Here is a 20,378-nt window from a genome sequence, read left to right on the forward strand (position 1 = left end):
TTTTTAACACTAAGCACAAGAGAGCCCTGATTTAGGCCTGTTTGGTGTTTCCAGAAATTTGAAAACTTAAAATGGGCAGATCCTGTCTATTAGAGCATCTGTAAAAGCAAGCTTAGCTGCTAGAGGTTACAATTTCTTTCTCTCCTCAGAGAGGAGGATTATAGAGCTAAAAAAAATAAATACATCTTCTATTATCAACATTCTATTTATCACTTTCTTTAAGGTTTCACCCAGTATTCCCTATATTTGACACAGTAATCTTCTGTGTGTGTCATTTTTGGGGGTTTATTTTGCCCTGTGTGGATGAACCTTGCTGGCTCTATATAGGTGGAGAGCATCCCATGCCTGCAAAGTCATCGGCTATGTGAACCGAGAATTAAGAACAATTGGCGTGGATGTATAGCAAATATAAAGCAAGATCGATCTGATCGTCCCTCTGGCTTCTGAGCAAAAGGGTTTTTTGAGCTTCAAGAAACACTGTGGTTTTGGTCGATGGCAGTTCTGGTATGACTGCCTTCACTGCCATACCATGATAGCCTTTCTTCAGCGTATCCTTTCCTGAAGACACCCAAGTAAGAACAGGTCTCTGTAGCTGTGTCATGGGTTTGATATTTCAGTTTTATCTGTAAGAAATCAGAATTGAAAACAGGATCACATAATGTGAATAATGATGAAACAGAAAGATCTCTAGCAGTGGCAGATGCAAGAAATACCCTGAACCACTTACTGCACGTATGACAGCATGTGTGGCAGTGGAACAGCAAATTCCGTGTTGGAAGCCAATAGGAAGATAACGTATAAGGAAAGAAGCGCTGCTCCTTGCTGCAGTCTTTGACCTCAGACATCTGGTGTAGGCCACCAGGCCTGTGCCAAGGAGTTTGGCGAGTGTGTGTGTGCAACTCAAATGGTTTGTTCTCAGAAAAAAACCCATGAAAGTAGTCAGTAACGGGAAGTTTTTTGTGATTGGCATTGGAAAATATTTGTTGTTTTTATTCTCTGAATTAACTTTTAGTACATCAAATAATCTGCTTGGGGTTTTTTTTTGTCTAAAGGGTTACAAATATGGCAAACACTTCCTTAATCACTGATAAAACCTTTAGAATTAGTTCTTGGGCAGTACAAATAGAAAGTTGGTGTGTTCATATACACTCGTGTGCATCATAGCTATTTTGAGGGGGGTTAACTGCTCCCAAGTTTTATTTATAAAAGTTGTATTGATTCCTGAAATAAGAAAGCCCATATTTGCATTTCTGTAATAGCCTGATACTGCGTAAACTGGTGATACTTGTTGCGTTTCTGCTGCAGCCTGAGGTCGTGGTCTGTAGGCTGAAGGGAAAGACCAATGATCTTAAAATCAGAAGGTCTGTGATGTGCATAAATCCCGTTTTGAAAATTTTCGTGCATGTCTTATATTATTAGTGTTTGGGGGAAGCTGGTGCCCTTAGAAGAGTAGTCAGAGGCATGGGAGAGGACTCTGATTTCTCAGCATTTCATGTTTGCAGTTTCTCGTTATGCTAAGAGCAAAAGGTTGGATTTATGTGGTTTTTTCCTTATTCTGATGAATTTACATAATTCTCAGGAGCTGGAGAATTTCAGGCCTGCAAAAATGACTAATACATTTTTTACAGCCACAGGAAAGATGTTTTAATAACTATTTCATGCAACCAATGCTTTTTAATTTTTTTAACAGTTATTGTCAGTTCTGTGACCGCTGGAGTTAGTGGAAATATGAGTGCACAGAGATATTTCTGTACTCTGTTCAGTAGCTGTTCCCTATCAGATTCACACATTGAGTAATACTTTATTTTGCTTGGCTGCTGTTTCTGGCAAAGGAATACGAGGGGCTTGGAGAAGTCCTTCCAGTAACGGTGCTTGTGGTTTGTGGAGTTTGTGCTGCAGAATCTTACTTGTAGTTTTTCTAAGTATATGTGGAATAGCTGTCATTCTGCTGGCACCACCACCTCGCAGAGATTTGAAGGTGAACATGATCAGCTACTCCAAAAAAACAGTTAAGGTGGTGATTTTGTGGTTTGGGTTGGTTTGTTGGGGTTTCTTTTGGGGGGGGGGGGGGTGTGAGGGGGGGGTGGAGTTTTTCCTTATGAATTGCCCCAAAATATTTGCAGGCTCTACAAGTCCTGCAAGAACCTGCTTCAGAGCTTTGGTGTGGGTGTTATGCTCATCTCCAGGGGTCTGCTGACCATGGCGAGAGGAGGAATGATCCTGTTGGGCTCCAGTGTACTTGAGTGCTCTGTCAGTGGCAGCAGGCTCTACTACAGTATTTATAAATCTGACTTCCAGCTAATCTAGCCTTGAAGAAATACTTCAGCCCTTCTATTATTAATTATTTAGATAATGCTAAGTGTGTGCTAGACAGTTTTCAAGCGCAGAGAAAAGCCTCTTGTTGGCCATGTGCTCTGTAGCATCCTGAGTAAAGACAAAGGGTGATCACTGTTATGTGGCAGCTGAATACTTCAAGGGTTTGAATTTCATGCTCTTGCAACATTGATCTGATCAAATTATAAAAGACAAAGAAAATGGCCGTGGCAAAAGTACAGGAGAAGGAGCAAAGGTGTCTTGGTGTTTCTCTGCTTGAGTGGCAACGAGATTGCTCAATAAAAAAAGAGGTGAAGGTAACACAAACAAGCTTGTGTCATTAAAATGTGCTTTCAGTTTCAGTAACAGTGCTCTGGGACTGAGGTTTTTAGGATGGATTTCATTCCACAGTCTGGAAACCCACGTGACTTGTTTGAAAGAATCTTTAATGTTGTAATCTCCCTTTAGATATACTAAATACGGTGTTTTCAAGTTCACTTGTTCTAGTTACACCTCTAGAGTGACAGATATATAGATTAAATTTAGTAATGTAGACCTACTATATGGTGACCTATTTGTTTAAAAGGTTTAACTAAACTTAGACGTTAAAAAGTTTTCATTTTCCGCAGCTAGCTAATTACAGTGAATTTTAAGAAATACAATGCTGCCCTCTAGTGTACACTTGTGAGCATAACAAGAAATAAGTTTGCATAACTTCTCTTTGTATAGATGTTTAATTTTCTGCACATGTTTATATACTGGTTTGTAGTAACATGACTGTTTATACACCTATAATGGGCAATTCTGGTTTTAATTGTAAGGTCCATTCAGCTAAAGGTCTGTATAATCTTTCTTTTTGCCCATTTTTCTTTGCTAACATATCAATGATGGACTTTTTTTTTTTTTATTTCAAATGATCTGTTATGAGTACAAGAAAGTGTTGCGATCCCCATGAATATTTTTGTTGTTAATTCACAAACAATTTCTTTTGTCTCTTTTCTTACAAGCTGTTTTTTCATCCCATTCTTGGTATAAATAGTAATTTCTTTTGCCTGTGTTTTTTTCCCCTCTCTACAAGCACGCCTTTCATATAATGATTGAGGTAAGATGCATTGATGTTTGTTCATGATTATGGAACTTTCTGTCGACATGTAAGAAGTTACTTTGGTATGAGTTACATTTATTTTTTTTTAATTTTTTTTTCAGTATTTTGGACAAGAAATTTGTAAGCATGCGGGGCTTAAAAATACAGATTTAGTTTGCTGTCTGTAGCTTTCTTAAAATTTACTGTAGTTTCTCAGGCTATCAAGTTGAAACGCAGCAGGAATAGTCATTTTGTGGTACTTAATCTATGGATTGGTTTGTGTGGGTTCCAACTGGTGTTGCACCCTGTGTGCAGCGGTGGGCCTTTGTCACTGGGACCGTGGCTCTGGCTGTGGTGGGATGCCCGGGAAGTGACCGGCACGTCCTGCCCATGTCTGTCCTGTCCCTGGGTATCTCTTGTCAGCTTCCACCTGTGAAACACCTCTACATGTTTGGGGTTTGTGGTCTTCGTGGTGTGATGGGTTTTTGTGTCATTCAGGAGCTTGGAGAAATAAATCGCCTGAAGATATTCTTTCACTATTAAGTCTCTATTTTGACTTTTCACTGGCCAGAAGTTTATTTTCACTTGTATTAAATTACTGATACCTCCTGTGAAACTACACGTAACTGCAAACTGCTAAGTCAGAAACTTGGTCATTATTGCTAGGCTTTTAAATCGAATATTGAAAAAGTCAAGATTTGAGTTGTAATATGAATGCTCCATTTCCATTGTGTCTATAGGTCTCTAATTAATAGCTGAAATGTCTTGTTAAAGTAATTTAGAACTGGAAATGGTGCCGTTTAAGTATTTTCCTGAATCACAGAGTGGCTGGGGTTGGAAGGGACCTTTGGAGATCATCTAATCCAACCCCTGGCCAAAGCAGGGTCACCCGAAGCAGGTTAGACAGGAATATCTTGCATCTGTAAAGGCTTATCAGAGTTCCTTCTGTTTGTAACACTGTTTTGCTTCAAATGGCATAATCTCAGTTAGGGAAGTAGCTGAAGGATCTTGCCTACAAGTATCAACTTTGTTTCTATTCCTTTGGGGAATAGGTTTGCAATGTATGATAAAATAGAGGTGGAAAAAGAGAAAAATGGTTGCCATTTAAAAGAAATGCAGCTTGATACAAGCCACAGAGTCAATTTTAGAATAATTACAAAATTAAAGTATTCTGACTCCTTTTACCGTAATTGGATCTTAACTTTCCGGAGCATCTGGTTGAAAATGAACCGGTCGCAAACTGGAAGGGGAGGAAACAGGCAAGATAGTCATCAGAGTCTTTCAATGAGAACTTACCCACCGTAGTCACAATATCATCTGTAGAATAAACGTAACCAAGCGGAAATATCGCACCATTTAACAAAGAAAACTTGCGTGTGCTCTGGAAGTTTGAGAACTTGTTTATATTTTGGAGTCAGGAAAGAGAAACGCGTCTATGTACAGCCCCGTTCAGATAATTGGTCTTTTTTTCCCCTTTGTTGTACGTGATGAATCACCTGATTGAGTGTCGTATGAGAGACGTGACTGGAGAGAATTTCAAGTGCTAACGGACTCTGCTGGGGCAGGTCTTTAAACAGTCTCTTCTGTTGGTCATATTTTTAATGGATTTGTAGTTTCGTGTTTGTTAAGCTTCTGCCTGATCTCGAGAACCATTCTGGAAGACACTAAAGGAAACCTATTTCTGGAAGTTCCCATTCTTTAATGAATATTTTCCCTCTGTTCTTTTTCCGGCGTGACTAGTATGTGCTACCTGACAGCTGACTGCAACTCCCAGCTATAAAACCAGAACCAAAGCTGAATTATCAGAAAACCAACATGATTTTTAAAATAAATAAATACAAGCTTTCTGGCAATACAGCATATTGCCTTGATTTGCTGTGTGGTCAAACCAGCACCAGAATCAGCCCAAGGGAAGGGACGGGGAAAGCTCGGGAACGGGAAATTGGGCCCAAATATTTTAACAGCTGTGGCAAGCTGTTAGACCAATATATCCACATTATATCTGTACTCGCATTATATCATCAGCCTTGGCGCCACAGAGATGATTTTTAAAAAGCTATACAAAAATAATTACGCCTGTGGCACGTTAAACATTTTTGCTTGGAAGTAGAGCAAGTTGAAAATACTGTCCAGGAATGTTTCTGGGTAAAAATAGTACCTGTCGTTTTAGAGTAAATGCCTGTTGATTTTAAGAAAGTTGTTTAAAAAAAAAAAAATACCTGGAAAACTATTCTTTTTAGTTATGTTAACAGAAGGCAATTATACTTTCCGGTTTAAATCAGGATTTGTTTTGATTTGTGTGTGTGGGTGTGTGTTGCTTCTTCATAAGAACGCCGGAAGTTTTGACTTCATAGAAATGTTTCAGCACGAAAGGGAAATGTGCAGGGAACCACAGGAGGCTGCTATCTAAGGTAGTGGGAAAATATTTTGAAATGCCACAATTTTCTAGGAAATACAAACTTTGAGTACACGAAAAGCATTGTGGTCTATCTAATGTGAAAGTAAGAAACGCGAGTTTTCACTGGCCGGTTTTTACTGAGGAGTTACTGCCTTCTCTCATGTGATAGATGCTGTCACTTTTTTTCATCAAGTCTTGGAGGAGTATTAAGCGGTTGTTTCCTTGGTGGTTGAGAAAAAATTCATAGGATGTGCTTCAGAATACTGACAGCTTTTTTGGGTGGAGGGTATGGGAAGGAAGGGGAGTTGTTCTAGCCACTAAGGCAAAGTGGCATTTGAGTTTACTTCCCACAAATTGTTCTCTTAATTTAGGCAAGTCACGAGGTTCACAACTTTAAAAACTTCTCTGCCTGATGTTAAATCCCCAGATGCTGCACAGCGCTCAGGATTCTTAAAAATAACAGGGTTTTTCTTTACAAGTTAAAGTAGGCTTTTGTGAGTAAATTTGGGCATCTTGTTTCTAGTTTCACTTCTAACTGTAATTATTACAAATGGAGGACTGTGATTTCCCTGGTGCCTGAAATACTCCTAAAGGGCTTGGACATTGAATGAAAGGCAGCATGAGAGGGAAAACGTAACCCTTAAACTTCATTTTCTGTATTGTTGTTTGTCCGGTTTAAACCCAGAAGTTTTGATGTAGCAACTTCAGGCATCTATCACTGGCATATTTGTGAAAGGATTTCATACTTTCTTGAGGATAGTATTGTTTTGTCTCTGATCTGAGTTTCAAACATTATATTTCCGTTTACAGTTATTAATTTGTGGAATTAGGTTGCAATTTCTTTAAATGGCTATAAATCTGCCTCTCTATGAAACTTGTTCTTTTTGAAGGATGTATTTGTTGCTTCATAAGAGAATGGTTTTTTATTCCTGCGCTTAAACTACTCAAAACCTGTGTTGGATACAGAAGCCCTTGTCTCCATTCTCACAATAGTAAAGTATACTTAAACCCACAGTTGTTCAGAAAACGTGTCTTTAACGTGCACAAGATTTTTTTATGTTCCTAACTGAAGTGCTCAAATACATAACTATTGAGTACTCTCGTTATTTTGTAGAAGCAACTACTCCAGTGTTTTTCATTCTTTAAAACAGCATTACAGTTGTGATGGGAACAAATAAAGCCAAGCATATGTTTTGGAGGCTTTTTTGAACAGTAGCCTTTAGGTGTTTTTTTTTTTTGTTGTATTCTCAGTGTAGAGATCGTTTAAAAGCGATACCTACCTTTCATTTCTATGTTTCATTCTTTTGTATGTAATATTGAGACTTGGGGTACGGTGTTGTGGTCTCCACAGACCTGCAGTGCCACGAAAAGCAGCCCTTCACCCTCACCCCCTCCGTGATCCACCAGTTTATCCCTGCGCTGCTGTCATTGACATCGGCAACTCTCTGAGCTAATTTGCACTGAGGAACAAATTGTGTTTTAAACTAATTGGGGGAGGAGGGGGAGGAAGGTGGAGCTGTATCTCGTGGTGACAGCATTGGTAAGTCTGCTTGGGGACCATTGCACACCAGAACTTACTTATTTTACTGCAGAAAACAGGGATCAGGCAGAAGAGCTCACATTTCTCTGGCTCTGTGTGTGGGGTGATGTTCTGTGGTGCAGAGGCATTTGTTCGTGGCAGGGATGAAGCTTACGTACCTGCATTCCTAAATGCTGGAAAACTTCTTGAGCTGAAAAATGTGCAGGTAGAGTTTTATTGAATTCAAATAAGTATTTTAATGCAGCAAACGTATTACTGAACTATAAACTCGGTGAAATTTATATATGTTTCTAACAATAAAAATACGTATTTGGTTTGAATAGTTTTAAGCAGCTCTCGCACATCTCTATCAGTTGAGAAGAATTTGTTAATATTTTTCAAATTAAATTGTACTTGGAAGGGATGTCCTGAAATGCAAACCCATAAGGTGATTGTTCCAACGAAATATGCCTCAATTAAGTGAAACAATATTTACTTCCCAGCAAGTACCCTCTGAAAGCTGGATCTCAGAATAGATTGTACTCATAAATTTAAGATCCAGTCTAGTTAAAGAATACAAAGTGATCATACACAATTATATTAGGACAGATTATACATTAATTAAAAACAAGCTAATTTAACGTGGTAGGTTGGAGAGAAAAGGACAGCCCAGAAAGAAGCTCATCTTTGGCAATAAAGTTGAAAATGTACTTGTTATATTGGGATGCTGTGTATGATACAGAATAGGTAAGAGATGTAGAAAACAGAAAATGCAAGGTACTCACAAGCTGTCGCATTTTCCTTCCCGGAAAGGGAAATTGTTCAAATGCGTAGTGAGGTTGGTGGTTACACGGACAGCTGCGTGGAAGCTCTCTCTCACTTGCTGTTGTACTTCCCAGCTGATGCTTTCATATTTGAAAAGGAATTGTTGGGCTGCCCCTCAATAAAGTACAAATACTGTAAGATATGACCAGATAATCTCTTAAATTTAATTCCAGTTCTGTTTGCGGGGTGCCACCAGGTACTTGCGTCTCAGTAACATGTTGTCTAGCTGTGTTAGCAAAAGTTGGGAGCAGTAGAAGAGAACCAGCAGGTTGAAGGTTCCTCATACCACCATTCATGTGGCTTGGAAGTGTGATTGCGGAGATGATGGTGTTTGGTTTCCTCTGCCAAACGTCTGCTCTGTGCACGTGGTTCGGTGGTTTCTGAAAATCTTCATTATGTCCTGGAAGACCTTGTAGTGGTGTGGCCTGCCTGTGTATTGGTTTGTGACCTTATGTCCCCAGTAAGCAGTGGAGCTTTTGAAGTGGAGCTGTGCTGGTGTCGGCTCGATGGCTGGTGAGAGCTGAACCAGTGGGTGGGAACTGCAGAGTGAGGGGCTTTCCGTCAGCTCAGCGCTGCTGCCCCAGCCCCGGTTGCTGGTGGAGATATCTTCTGCTGCTTCCCACCTGACGGCCCAGGGCGTGCAGCGACAGTCATGGGGAAAGGGACTTGTTGGCTGGGTGGGGTCAAGTCACCAGGCCCTTGAGCTAAGGGATTAAACAGGTCACATGTTACATCAAACCAACCAGCCAATCCTTCAGTGTATTGAAGGTGCTCATTTTAATTGTCACTTCAAAAAGTAACAAGTAAAGCTTGGTTATCTTTACTCCTTAATTTCTGCTGTGCTTGTACACCTGGTTAGGCGGATTGATTCAGTAGCCGTTGTCACGCTGTTGCTTGCACATGAATTCTGAGCATGTTTTACAGTCTTGTTTTTCTTTCCTGTGGAGAAGGGTTGCTGTTTTGTTTCTGGTTTGTTTTGGGGGAATTTGTTGCAAGGAGGGTGGGTATGTGATACCAAGTCTCTTTGGGTTCACAAGCCTTTATTTCTAGTGCTGTCATCATAGATAGCACATGTAATAACAAAATTAATCAATGCTTTTAACCCGATTTCAGGATCCTGGGCCACCACCACCATCACCGTTGATGGGTTTGAAGCCATTGCAGTTGCTAGAGATCAAAGCCAGGGGGAGATTCGGATGTGTATGGAAAGCTCAACTGCTAAACGAGTACGTTGCGGTCAAAATATTCCCTATTCAGGTAAGCAAAAGTTCTTAGTGTCCGGTGTTGCTTGTGATGTTGTAACGCTAAACCAGCTTTTCCTAGCCTCAATATGGGGGTTTTATTTTAGAGAATTTTCAATATCTACTGTAAATCTAGATAGCTTAAGGAAATTCTTAAATGCAGGAAATGTCTTGGGCTGAAAAATGTGCAGGTGGAGTTTTACTGAATTCAAATAAGTATTTTAATGCAAACATATTATTGAAACATGAATTCTGTGAAACTTTTATATGTTTCTAGTCATAAAAATACATAGAATCATAGAATCATAGAATTGTTGAGGTTGGAAGGGACCTTTAAGATCATAGAGTCCAACCTTTAGCCTACCCTGACAAGAGCCACTTCTAAACCGTGTCCCTCAGTGCCCCATCTACCCTTTTTTTAAACACCTCCAGAGATGGTGAATCCACCACCTCCCTGGGCAGCCTATTCCAATGTTTAATAACCCTTTCAGTGAAAAAATGTCTCCTAATATCTAATCTAAACCTCCCCTGACGTAACTTGAACCCGTTTCCCCTCGTCCTATCACTTGTCACCAGGGAGAAGAGGTCAGCCCCCATCTCTCTACAACCTCCTTTCAGGTAGTTGTAGAGGGTGATAAGGTCTCCCCTCAGCCTCCTCTTTTCCAGGCTAAACAACCCCAGCTCCCTCAGTCGTTCTTCATAAGGTTTGTCCTCCAGACCCCTCACCAGCTTTGTAGCCCTTCTCTGGACACGCTCCAACACCTCAATGTCCCTCTTGTAGCGAGGGGCCCAAAACTGAACGCAGTACTCGAGGTGGGGCCTCACCAGTGCCGAGTACAGGGGGATGATCACTTCCCTAGTCCGGCTCACCACACTATTCCTGATACAGGCTAGGATGCTGTTGGCCTTCTTGGCCACCTGGGCACACTGCTGGCTCATATTCAGCCGGCTGTCAACCAACACTCCCAAGTCCTTTTCTGTCGAGCTGCTTTCAAGCCACTCTGCCCCAATCCTGTAGCGCTGCATGGGGTTGTTGTGACCCAAGTGCAGGACCCGGCACTTGGCCTTGTTGAACCTCATACCATTGGTCTCAGCCCATCGGTCCAGCCTGTCCAGATCCCTCTGCAGAGCCAACCTACCCTCAAGCAGATCAACACGCCCGCCCAGTTTAGTGTCATCTGCGAACTTACTGAGGGTGCATTCAATCCCTTCATCCAGATCATTGATAAAGATATTAAAGAGAACCGGCCCCAGCACCGAACCCTGGGGGACACCACTTGTGACTGGACACCAACTGGATTTAACTCCATTTACCACCACTCTCTGGGCACGGCCATCCAGCCAGTTTTTTACCCAGCGAAGAGTACACCTGTCCAGGCCATGAGCAGCCAGTTTCTCCAGGAGAATGCTGTGGGAAACAGTGTCAAAAGCTTTGCAAAAATCCAAGTAGATAACATCCACAGCTTTTCCCTCATCCACTAAGTGGGTCACCTTATCATAGAAGGATATTAGGTTTGATAGGCATGACCTGCCCTTCACAAACCCATGCTGACTGGGCCTGATCACCCTGTTCTCCTGCATGTGCCGTGTAATGGCACTGAGGAGGATCTGTTCCATGACCTTCCCAGGCACCGAGGTCAGACTGACTCGCCTGTAGTTCCCCGGATCCTCCTTCCGGCCCTTCTTGTGGATGGGTGTCACATTTGCTAACCTCCAGTCAGCTGGGACCTCCCCGGTTGTCCAGGACTGCTCATAAATGATACCAAGTGGCCTGGCGAGCACCTCCGCCAGCTCTTTCAATACCCTTGGGTGGATCCCATCCGGCCCCATAGATTTGTGCACCTCCAGGTGCTGAAGCAGGTCCCTCACCATTTCCCTTTTGATTAGAGGGGCTTCATTCTGCTCCCCATCCCTGTCTTCTAGTTCAGGGGTCTGGGTGCTCAGGGAACAACTGGTCCTACTGCTGAAGACTGAGGCAAAGACTTCATTGAGTACCTCAGCCTTTTCCTCATCCTTGGTCACTATGTTGCCGGCCCCATCTACTAGAGGACAGAGATAATCCTTAGTCCTCTTCCTATTGCTAATATATTTATAGAAGCTTTTTTTGTTGTCCTTGACAACAGAAGCCAGGTTTAGCTCCAGCTGGGCTTTGGCCCTCCTGATTTTTTCCCTACATAGCTTAACTACCTCTTCGTAGTCGTCTTGAGTGGCCTGCCCTTCCTTCCAGAGGCCATAGATCCTCTTTTTTTCCCGAAGTTGCAACACTATTTGGTTTGAATAGTTTTAAGCAGCTCTTGCACATCTCTCCATCAGTTGATGGAGAGAATTTGTTAAGCTGGTGTTAATATTTTTCAAATTAAATTGTACTTGGAAGGAATGTCCTGAAATGCAAACCCATAAGGTGATTGTTCCAACGAAATATGCCTCAATTAAGTGAAACAATATTTACTTCCCAGCAGGTACCCTCTGAAAGACATATTTCAGGATAGACTGTACTCATAATTTTAAGATCCAGTCTAGTTAAAGAATACATAGAGATCATACACAGTGATATTAGGATAGATTTTACATTAATTAAAAACACCCACTGCTGCTGGAGGTGAAGAAATGTGCTTGTGTTGCCTGATGATTAACCAAGTGGTGACTTGCTGAGCAAATACATCTGTAGGTTCTTATTCTACTAGAAATAGCATGTATTTAGGCTGGTTTCAGCCATCAGCACAACAAATGAAATCTGAGACTTTGTTCGTTATTTTTAATGAAGGAAAACCTATTTCCCTAAAATAGGGGAAAACCCTATTTTATGGGCTTCTTGTAGATTAATAAAACATAAAAATTGAATCATGCTCTTAAGACTAAAGAAGTCATAATAATTTGCAGACTCCAGTCCTAATCTACAGCTTTGTGTTCCCGGTTCCTGTCCGTGATGGTCGATGTTGTTTTCAATACCTGATGTTTGCTTACAACAAACTTAAGCTTTTCAGATAGTTTTCCACTCTACGTGAATATGTAATATATATGAGGAAAGACAGCTTTTCCTATTTCTGTATCTGTCAGGTCAGTAGTTTGTAGCATAAAAATTGTTATTAGGCTAAACATTTGTAATTTTAAAATAGTGAGCTTCATAATGTTAACAGTATAGACCATGCTTTCTTTCCTTTAGATAGTAAATCCTGTATTGCCAAAAACCCCCTAGTTTTTACTCTACAGGTCATTTACAAATGCACAGTAAATTGTAGGAGGAAACTTCTATCAGGGGAAAGTACCTCTTAGTATCGTGGTATGAACTTGGTTTGATGTGTTCCCTTGTTTAAAGGACAAACAATCGTGGCAGAACGAATATGAAATCTACAGTTTACCCGGAATGAAGCACGACAATATCTTGCAGTTCATCGGCGCGGAGAAGCGAGGCACCAGCATCGACGTCGATCTCTGGTTAATCACAGCATTTCACGAAAAGGTATCTTTAGTTCTCAGTGTTTCTCTTTTCTAAGGTTATGGTAGAGGAAGAACAGCCTTAAAACTTGTCATAAATGTGAACTTTTAGACAGTTAAGACATAAAATTTAACATAGTTTTTGCTTCCTCTTAGCTTATTTCTTTTCATTGGATATGAATTTGTTTAAAGTTATTTTCAGCCAGCTGAGAAAGTTGTCATCAGTTGTTACTTAATAGAGGAGTTTTAGAAAACACACACATTTATTCTACTTTTTTGCTTTTTAGAATATGTGGTTTTGAATATCCCCATCTAAACCTGCCTGGATTAAACAAACTCCATCTTGCAAAGATTGTGGTGTTTTATTTTTGTTTCCCATGTGTTAGCTCATTTGTCTCTATAAGAATGAAGTCATCTGTATCAATTAGATTGTGACAATTGTGACAATAAGGCACATAAGTGTATGTCATTAAGAATATGTTCACTGTTTTATTTTGTCCACTTCGTTTTGGTTTTTTTAATGCATGTGACTGTCACAAATGGAAGTATAAAGAGCAAAAAGAGCCCTGAACTTAAACTTAGCACTGGCATGGGCAGAGAGGCATGAGGATGATGGTACCTGTAGCAGATCTAAGAAAACACAGATCTGTACAATATGGGTATGCTAATGCTTTAATACTTCCAATACTGAATGTTATATTCTTCATTCTGGCATTTTTGTCCCGCTTATGCCTCTGCTTTAATAATTTAGAAGACTAAAACTATCCAACTAATCAAAATTTTTGACAGATCTTCATGATCAAATAGATAATCTCAAACTAGTTTGTCTTTTGAAAGGTATTGCCATTTTTTGTTTGATTTTTTTTTTGTCTAAGAGTTTTAAAAAAAACTTTTTAACTGTTGGAAAGATGGCACCTGAGGTGACCCTGATGGAAAACACAAATTCTTATTTTATTTTTAAAGTGTAGCCTCTACACTTTGACAGTGCTGTGTTTATTTTTCCCTTTTGTGTTGGCTTTTTACACAGTGATGTGCCACGGTGACATCTCACAAACTGGATAATGTGCAAATCCGTGAAAAAAATACATAGAGTGGGCTGTAGGAGTGAGTTTGAAGAGAAGAGCTTTATGTTGACTAGATTCTAGCTTTATCTCTTTGTATTTACTGAAAGTATTTATTTCACGCTGAAACTGTAGTGTGAAACTGGTGTTGACTGTTGCTGGTCCGTAAGAAAAGAAAGACTTAGACTGTCCATGGAAGGTCTCAGGGAACGGGCACACACAGCTCAGCAGGATTCTTGAAGGTGAATCTAACCTGTCATTTCCTGTGCCTGGAAGGTTATAAATCACCCTGGTAAAAGCAGGCTTGGCTTTGTAAAGAACTTCAATATCCTAAGTCTAGCTCCCCTTTCTGACGCTGACCGTTAAGCGTAGTTCATCGGCAGGTGCCACCCGAACTGGAGTTCATTGCGCTGTTTGCCATTGAGGTGATGTGGAGATGCATCTTGATCCTGTTCACGGACTGGAGATGATGCAAAGGTTAATGCTGTGGTGTTTAAATGAGCAGTTGATTGCATATGTATGTGTGTAATTATACGGTCCGTCAGAAAACGGAGAAAGGCAGATAGGCGTATCGTGTTCTTTAATGATGGAGGCCATCTAGAAGTTTCCTTTATGAGTAGATGAGAATTAAATTGATGCTGTAATTGTTTTTCTTTTTTGCTGTGCAGGGTTCATTAACCGACTTCCTCAAGGCTAACGTGGTTTCTTGGAATGAGCTGTGTCACATCGCTCAAACTATGGCTCGAGGCTTGGCTTATCTTCACGAGGACATACCAGGGCTAAAAGATGGACATAAACCTGCCATCTCACATAGGTAGAGTATATGTAAAATTAGTCTCAGGTGACCGTTGGTATTTAACGTTGAGCTAACGGATATGAAGTGTGGATGGATCGGAAGTGTATTCACGTAATTGCTCTGTGATATCTTCCTCCCATCCATGATTGAGAGCCTCATAAGAAGGATCTGGGCAGCCTAAGCAAAAATCTAGCTGATGGCTTGTAGAACTTGGCGTGGTGATCGTGGTTAATACAATAAATTCATTTTTATACAGTTAGTTATTTAAGTATCCTCTGCAGTATATGAAATAACTGGCATTGTAGCTATTTGAAACAACTTGAACGCTTACGTATGTAACTTTAAATAATAGTGGATGCCTTCAGACAGAAACATGCTGTAAGTGTTCTGTCTGTTGTGGAGTGTAATTGCTGGGGGTTTAATGAGGCAGGTACGGAAAGCTATTAGTAGGAGTAGGGAGCTGAAAGGATATGGTAACCAAACTTGAAGATAGGTGTAGAGAAAGAGAAATGCGAATTCTGCAGAATTTGGAATTTTGTGACCTGAACTGCTTGACCGATGGTAAAACGCGGGAGGGGGAGTGGTGCGCACGGGGCAGATGGAACCCCTGGATCCAGTCCAGCATCTCTTGTTTCTGCGGGAAAACGGGTATCTCCTTGTTAGAAACAGTCGAGAGTCATTTTTCAAATTGTTTTCTTTCCTATTATTTAAACAAACAAAATGTAGTGGTAATTAAAGCATGCAGTAACTACATTTTTATTCTATTTCTGTGTCCTACGTGTTGTATCATGTGCTTAAAACTAAGTATAAAATGATAATTCCAGTTGCTGTCTCGCATGTTTCCGTAAGAATAAAGGTGTGCAAGTGTATTTCTAGGTTTTATCGTTATTCTTCTGCTGTTCAAATGGACTGCTTCTTTACAGTTTTCTTGCCTTTCATATTGTAATGTTGTTTTATTATGTTACTTTTTCCTTAGAACTTTATGTGCTATTTCATGTTCTAGATCTCTAATTATTTTTTTTTCCTTAATTTGAAAGGGACATCAAAAGCAAGAATGTGCTGCTGAAAAATAATCTTACAGCTTGTATTGCTGATTTCGGTCTAGCTTTAAAGTTTGAGGCTGGAAAGTCTGCAGGGGATACACATGGACAGGTAAATACTGATTTTTATTTACATAAACGATACAACTGTTACCTGCATGTGAATGGAAGTGGATAGTTTAGGCATTCCTCGTGCACAGGATACTTTATTATCAACCCTGTTTTCAGGGACCTTTAAGGAATGCGGTAATTCATGCTTTCTTCTCTCAGGCTAAAAATTAAACAATTCTTTAGATAATTACAGATCTCAGCCTTTCTCCCCCGTTGCATTACGTGGCACCTCTTATTTTCATCCTTACTAGCGGATTTGGACCAAAAAGAGCAGTCTTGCTGTATTTTATTGATTGGTCTGAGATACTGTTCAGGGACTGAGGAGTGGTACTGGCAGCCACTTTCTAACCACCTGATCTGCCAACAGTGCCTTTCCTGAAGTGACACCAGTGTGTGACACTTGCTGTACAGCACGGAACTGGTTTCGTACCATGTACTCTTAAAATAACAAGCTTGAGCTTAGAGCATTACAGTTTCTGGAAAATTAAATGTATTTATTTTAGGCAGAACTTCACAGTTTATGGTTGAGTGACAAAATCCACACAATAAGATTATAAACCCCCCAGTAACGCTCCTTAAGAGAAACTGCAGTTACCATGGAGGTCTAAATAGTGGAGCAGATCTTGTTGAGACATCGTACAAGTTCTGATTTATTTGGGTGACATAATTTCATCGTTGGATGTGGCCAAAAAGAAAGGGTATTTTCATTTAATGGCCAGCTTTGTCTAAGTGATTTCATATAACTTTCTCAGTGTAAATTGCACTTCAGTAGCTAGTCTTCCTTTGGTGTTTTTATTACTGCTGCTGTCATGGGAAGAAACAAGCAAGTTTCACATCCTTGTGTTAAACTGTAATACTTCTTCTGACATGAAAAAAAAGCGTAGTGGCTTTCCTGTAATGTGGAAGAAGACAAGGAACAGCAGTGACAAATATGTTGAATTATTATGCAAATGTGTTACTTTAAAATATATTCTGGTTTTCCTAAGTGTCCTTTATAGCGGCCAGTCTACATGACTGTCTCTAATTCCTCTTATCTGTTGGATATAAGCGTACAAGATGTAGCCCTACGCAAGGATAACCATGGCTAGCTTCAATCTTTGACAAAACACAGTACTCATCTACGGTGTTGCTGTAATCGGCACCAGCTGGAGTGGGAATTGTGGTCGTGTTGATTTAGTGTACAAATCTGTTCTCCTTTCCTGTCTTCCCAGGTCGGTACACGCAGGTATATGGCTCCCGAGGTACTAGAAGGTGCTATAAACTTCCAAAGGGATGCGTTTCTGAGAATAGATATGTACGCCATGGGGTTAGTCCTCTGGGAATTGGCATCGCGCTGTACCGCCTCAGATGGTAAGCAGCATTTTTGGTCTCTGGAAATACTTGATGTAACTTGTGAGAGGTGTATTTAAAGGAAAAAAAAAAATTAGAAGGTAGATTCTATGTCTGTAATAGTTTAGTAAGGTTGGTAGTCTTGTAGGGAAACACATGAAGCAGTAACATCGTGTAGTCACTTGATAATTTAGTCTCTTCAATATCTGGCATCCCAGGCAAAAATTTTCTGATGCATGGCTACCTCTTGCATTTCTTATCTCATCATGGTAAAGAAAAGAGAGAATTACTATGGAACTCCTAACCTCATACGATTGATTTATTCCAAATTCAGCCTGACGGTCTCGTTGCCAATGAATTTAGCCTGAAGTATTGCTTCCTTTCATAAACAAAAGCTCAGATTTGACTAACCTTGGTCACAAAGATATCCCACCAGCACCTGCTGAGAAAGGGATGTCTCCTGCTGCGCACCTCGGCATCAGGATCCGACCTGCCGTTTAGTGCTGCCTGTGGGAGACGTGTGTGAACCCTTCCCAGTGTCAGAGATCTCTTCCCAGTGTGCTAAGGGGATACAAGGCCAAAAGACCTGAAGAACTTTCATAGGTCAACATATTATTACAAAGAGCATGGAAGCAGTTAATAATCTTCTAGCTGCTCTTGAGCATCTGCAGGAGACCACCTTGGCCCGTCCTGGGTCATGGTGAACCGCTGTCAGTGTGTCGGGGTCAGCTCTCTCTGGTATCGGAGATGTAGGAAAGTCCCTGGTTCTGGTTTAGCCACAGGCACCAGAGTGAATCTGCCATCCAAGTTCAGTGCCTCCCTGCCCTCTGTCTCTCGCGGTCCCTAATGTAACATTAGTTCAGCTCATATAGATGTCAGAATTTCTAATTAATAGTTAATAGCTTAGAGATGGAAAATACAGTAACGTCAGAGGCATCTGCAGCTGATACTGTGGTGGCTATGGGTCCACCACGGTTGTTTTTCTCAAAGAAACCATTGGATCCAATTTTTAAACTATCAAGAAAAGATATCGGATACCCTCTTTCCAGTATGCATACTATTCTTTAAATTCTGTAAATAGAGATCTCTTTTGGGTGTCCAGAGCAAGTCAGGATTAATGAAGAAAAAGACAAAAGACAAGGCTTAAAAACGTTCGGGAGAAAGTTGCATTTTTAGTGCAGTCTTTAGGGCAGCTGAATTCAGCGGAGTAAATCTGAGGGTTTCAGTGGGGCTAGTGATGCCGTTTGTCCTAAAGCTGCAGCGGACGGACACCCATGGAAAAAGCCGAGACGTGGGAGATTTCAGCCGACCACGCGTGGCTGCGCAGAGCGGTTCTGCTCCAAGTGGTGTTTTTCTGCTTCAGTCATTCCTCGCGGAGCAGAAGCCACCGGGGAGATTTTACCCTTTTAAAAATGTGAAGCTGTTTACTAACAGGATCGACACGACCTCGCACAGGTCTCTGAGGCAGCCCCACGTTCTGTATCGATTTTTTCGTGCCTCGGTGTACTGTAAAACATACCTAAATCTTACTGGGAGCGTGCGGTAGGTCTCTCTGGCAGGTGTGGTGGTTATTCCAGGCTGTAAAGGAGACATCGGTGAAGGAAAGCACCTTCCTCAGTCACAGCTTTGTGTAGCTCTGCAGTCACGGCTGCTGTTTTTCTCTCTGCAAATCTGTTGGGGTTGGGTTTATTTTTTCCAGAAGGCACCTGCTGTGTTTCGCGAATCCTCCTTGGCCTCCTCTGTCCCGTACCCTTCAGCTCTTTTGGCTTCCCCTGCCTCCTATTTCAGCCCTTTGATCTGAGAGCACAAAATATGTGTTACAGTAACATATAATTAGATGATCTGTAGCTCTGTAATCTATAGTTGAGGATACAAAGTTTGTCCCTCGGATTCCGTTAAGGACAGCTGTTACACTTAGCCTTCGACACAGGTACTGCCATCCTGGGCTGTGTGGACTGGAGGGGGAAGCGTTCGCAGAGGGATGCGGCGGTTGCTATCACGAGCTGGCTTTTTGCAGTGCACGTGGCATTGCCAGCGTTCCCAAGTGGCGCTGGGGCACTGGTGACCAGACGCCCAGAGCGCCAGCAGGCTGGGGAGCGGGGGAGGATTTGTCTCACCAAAGCTCTGCGGAGGTGGAGGAGGCAGCGGAGAAGCTGGCGGATGTGAGAGCCTCCCTCGGCCCTTGTGTGTGGAAGGTTTTGGTGACAAAGGAGCCAGGCCGGGAGTTGTGCTCGGCTGCCACACGCAGCAGAGCAAAGGCTTCTACCTGCTGAAAATGCTTCTGCTGCTTCATTAAAATCCTAATTGCCGCTTGCTGCTAACCTGTCGTGGGATGAGCTTTCAATGGCGACAGAGAGCAAACTGCTCCCTAAGATTCTGATTATGGACTACATTGCTAAGAGATTGTTCTTATTTTTTTTTTCTTCTCTTTTTTTAAAGCAAAATTGGTGGTTTAACTTTCTTTTTTTTTTTAATCCGTAGGCCCAGTAGATGAGTACATGCTGCCATTTGAAGAAGAAATCGGCCAGCATCCCTCCCTGGAAGACATGCAGGAAGTTGTAGTTCACAAAAAGAAGAGACCTGTTCTAAGAGAGTGTTGGCAAAAACATTCTGTAAGTAATTACACACCCACGTGCTTCAACGTTCTGCCGCGATTTGGGTTTCAAATTCTGTTAATCCCGTGTTGTGTTCGTGATACTGTCTTTTTGGAAGAATTCGATAATTCTGGCAAGAATCAAATGGCCTGTAAACTAACATGTTCTTAGTCTTAAAATGTTCTCTCTCATCGGGAGTGATGTGGAAGTGAGTGATCTTTTTCAGTGAAAGAAGATATTCTTGAGAGTTAATTCTGAATGCACATGTTAAAAATATATGTAAGAAATATTAGTCTTGATTTCCTACAGAAATGCTACAAACTGACCGTAGTAACATGGGTAAGAAGCGTTGTCTGAGAAATTTCTGGGATCAGTTCAGGAGGAATTGTTTTCCTGCTCTAGTTTATGGCTGGAGACTTGCAGTAACGCCGCTGCTCATTCCTAGCACTGGTTTTATTTTGCTTTTTGTCGTTTTCTTTTTGGTTTTTAAAAAAACGGGTTGTTAGGAACAATAGATGACGCTGTCTGTCTGCAAGAAAAATGAGTGCCTGTTACCATCTGCTCCTTGCAATCAGCGTCTTGCTGTATTAGCTCGGTGTTACTTGGGCGAGCAGTTAACTGCTGTCAGACAG

At 41.3% G+C, this 20,378-nt stretch overlaps 1 protein-coding gene across 2 annotated transcripts in view; it reads left to right on the forward strand.

The window, feature by feature from the left end:
* Nucleotides 1-20,378, forward strand: part of ACVR2A (activin A receptor type 2A) — a 70,537-nt gene that overhangs the window by 46,007 nt on the left and 4,152 nt on the right. Inside the window, exons 5-11 of one of the 2 annotated variants that reach the window (XM_074594189.1) lie at nt 3,392-3,415; nt 9,253-9,396; nt 12,697-12,840; nt 14,545-14,690; nt 15,710-15,824; nt 17,035-17,173; nt 19,634-19,764. In XM_074594189.1, the coding sequence (XP_074450290.1) occupies nt 3,392-3,415; nt 9,253-9,396; nt 12,697-12,840; nt 14,545-14,690; nt 15,710-15,824; nt 17,035-17,173; nt 19,634-19,764 (843 nt within the window). The remainder of the gene's footprint in view (nt 1-3,391; nt 3,416-9,252; nt 9,397-12,696; nt 12,841-14,544; nt 14,691-15,709; nt 15,825-17,034; nt 17,174-19,633; nt 19,765-20,378) is intronic. The other variant, XM_074594190.1, reaches the window with a different exon arrangement.

Source organism: Larus michahellis, chromosome 7 (genome assembly GCF_964199755.1).
Source record: "Larus michahellis chromosome 7, bLarMic1.1, whole genome shotgun sequence".
Classification (NCBI taxonomy): domain Eukaryota; kingdom Metazoa; phylum Chordata; class Aves; order Charadriiformes; family Laridae; genus Larus; species Larus michahellis.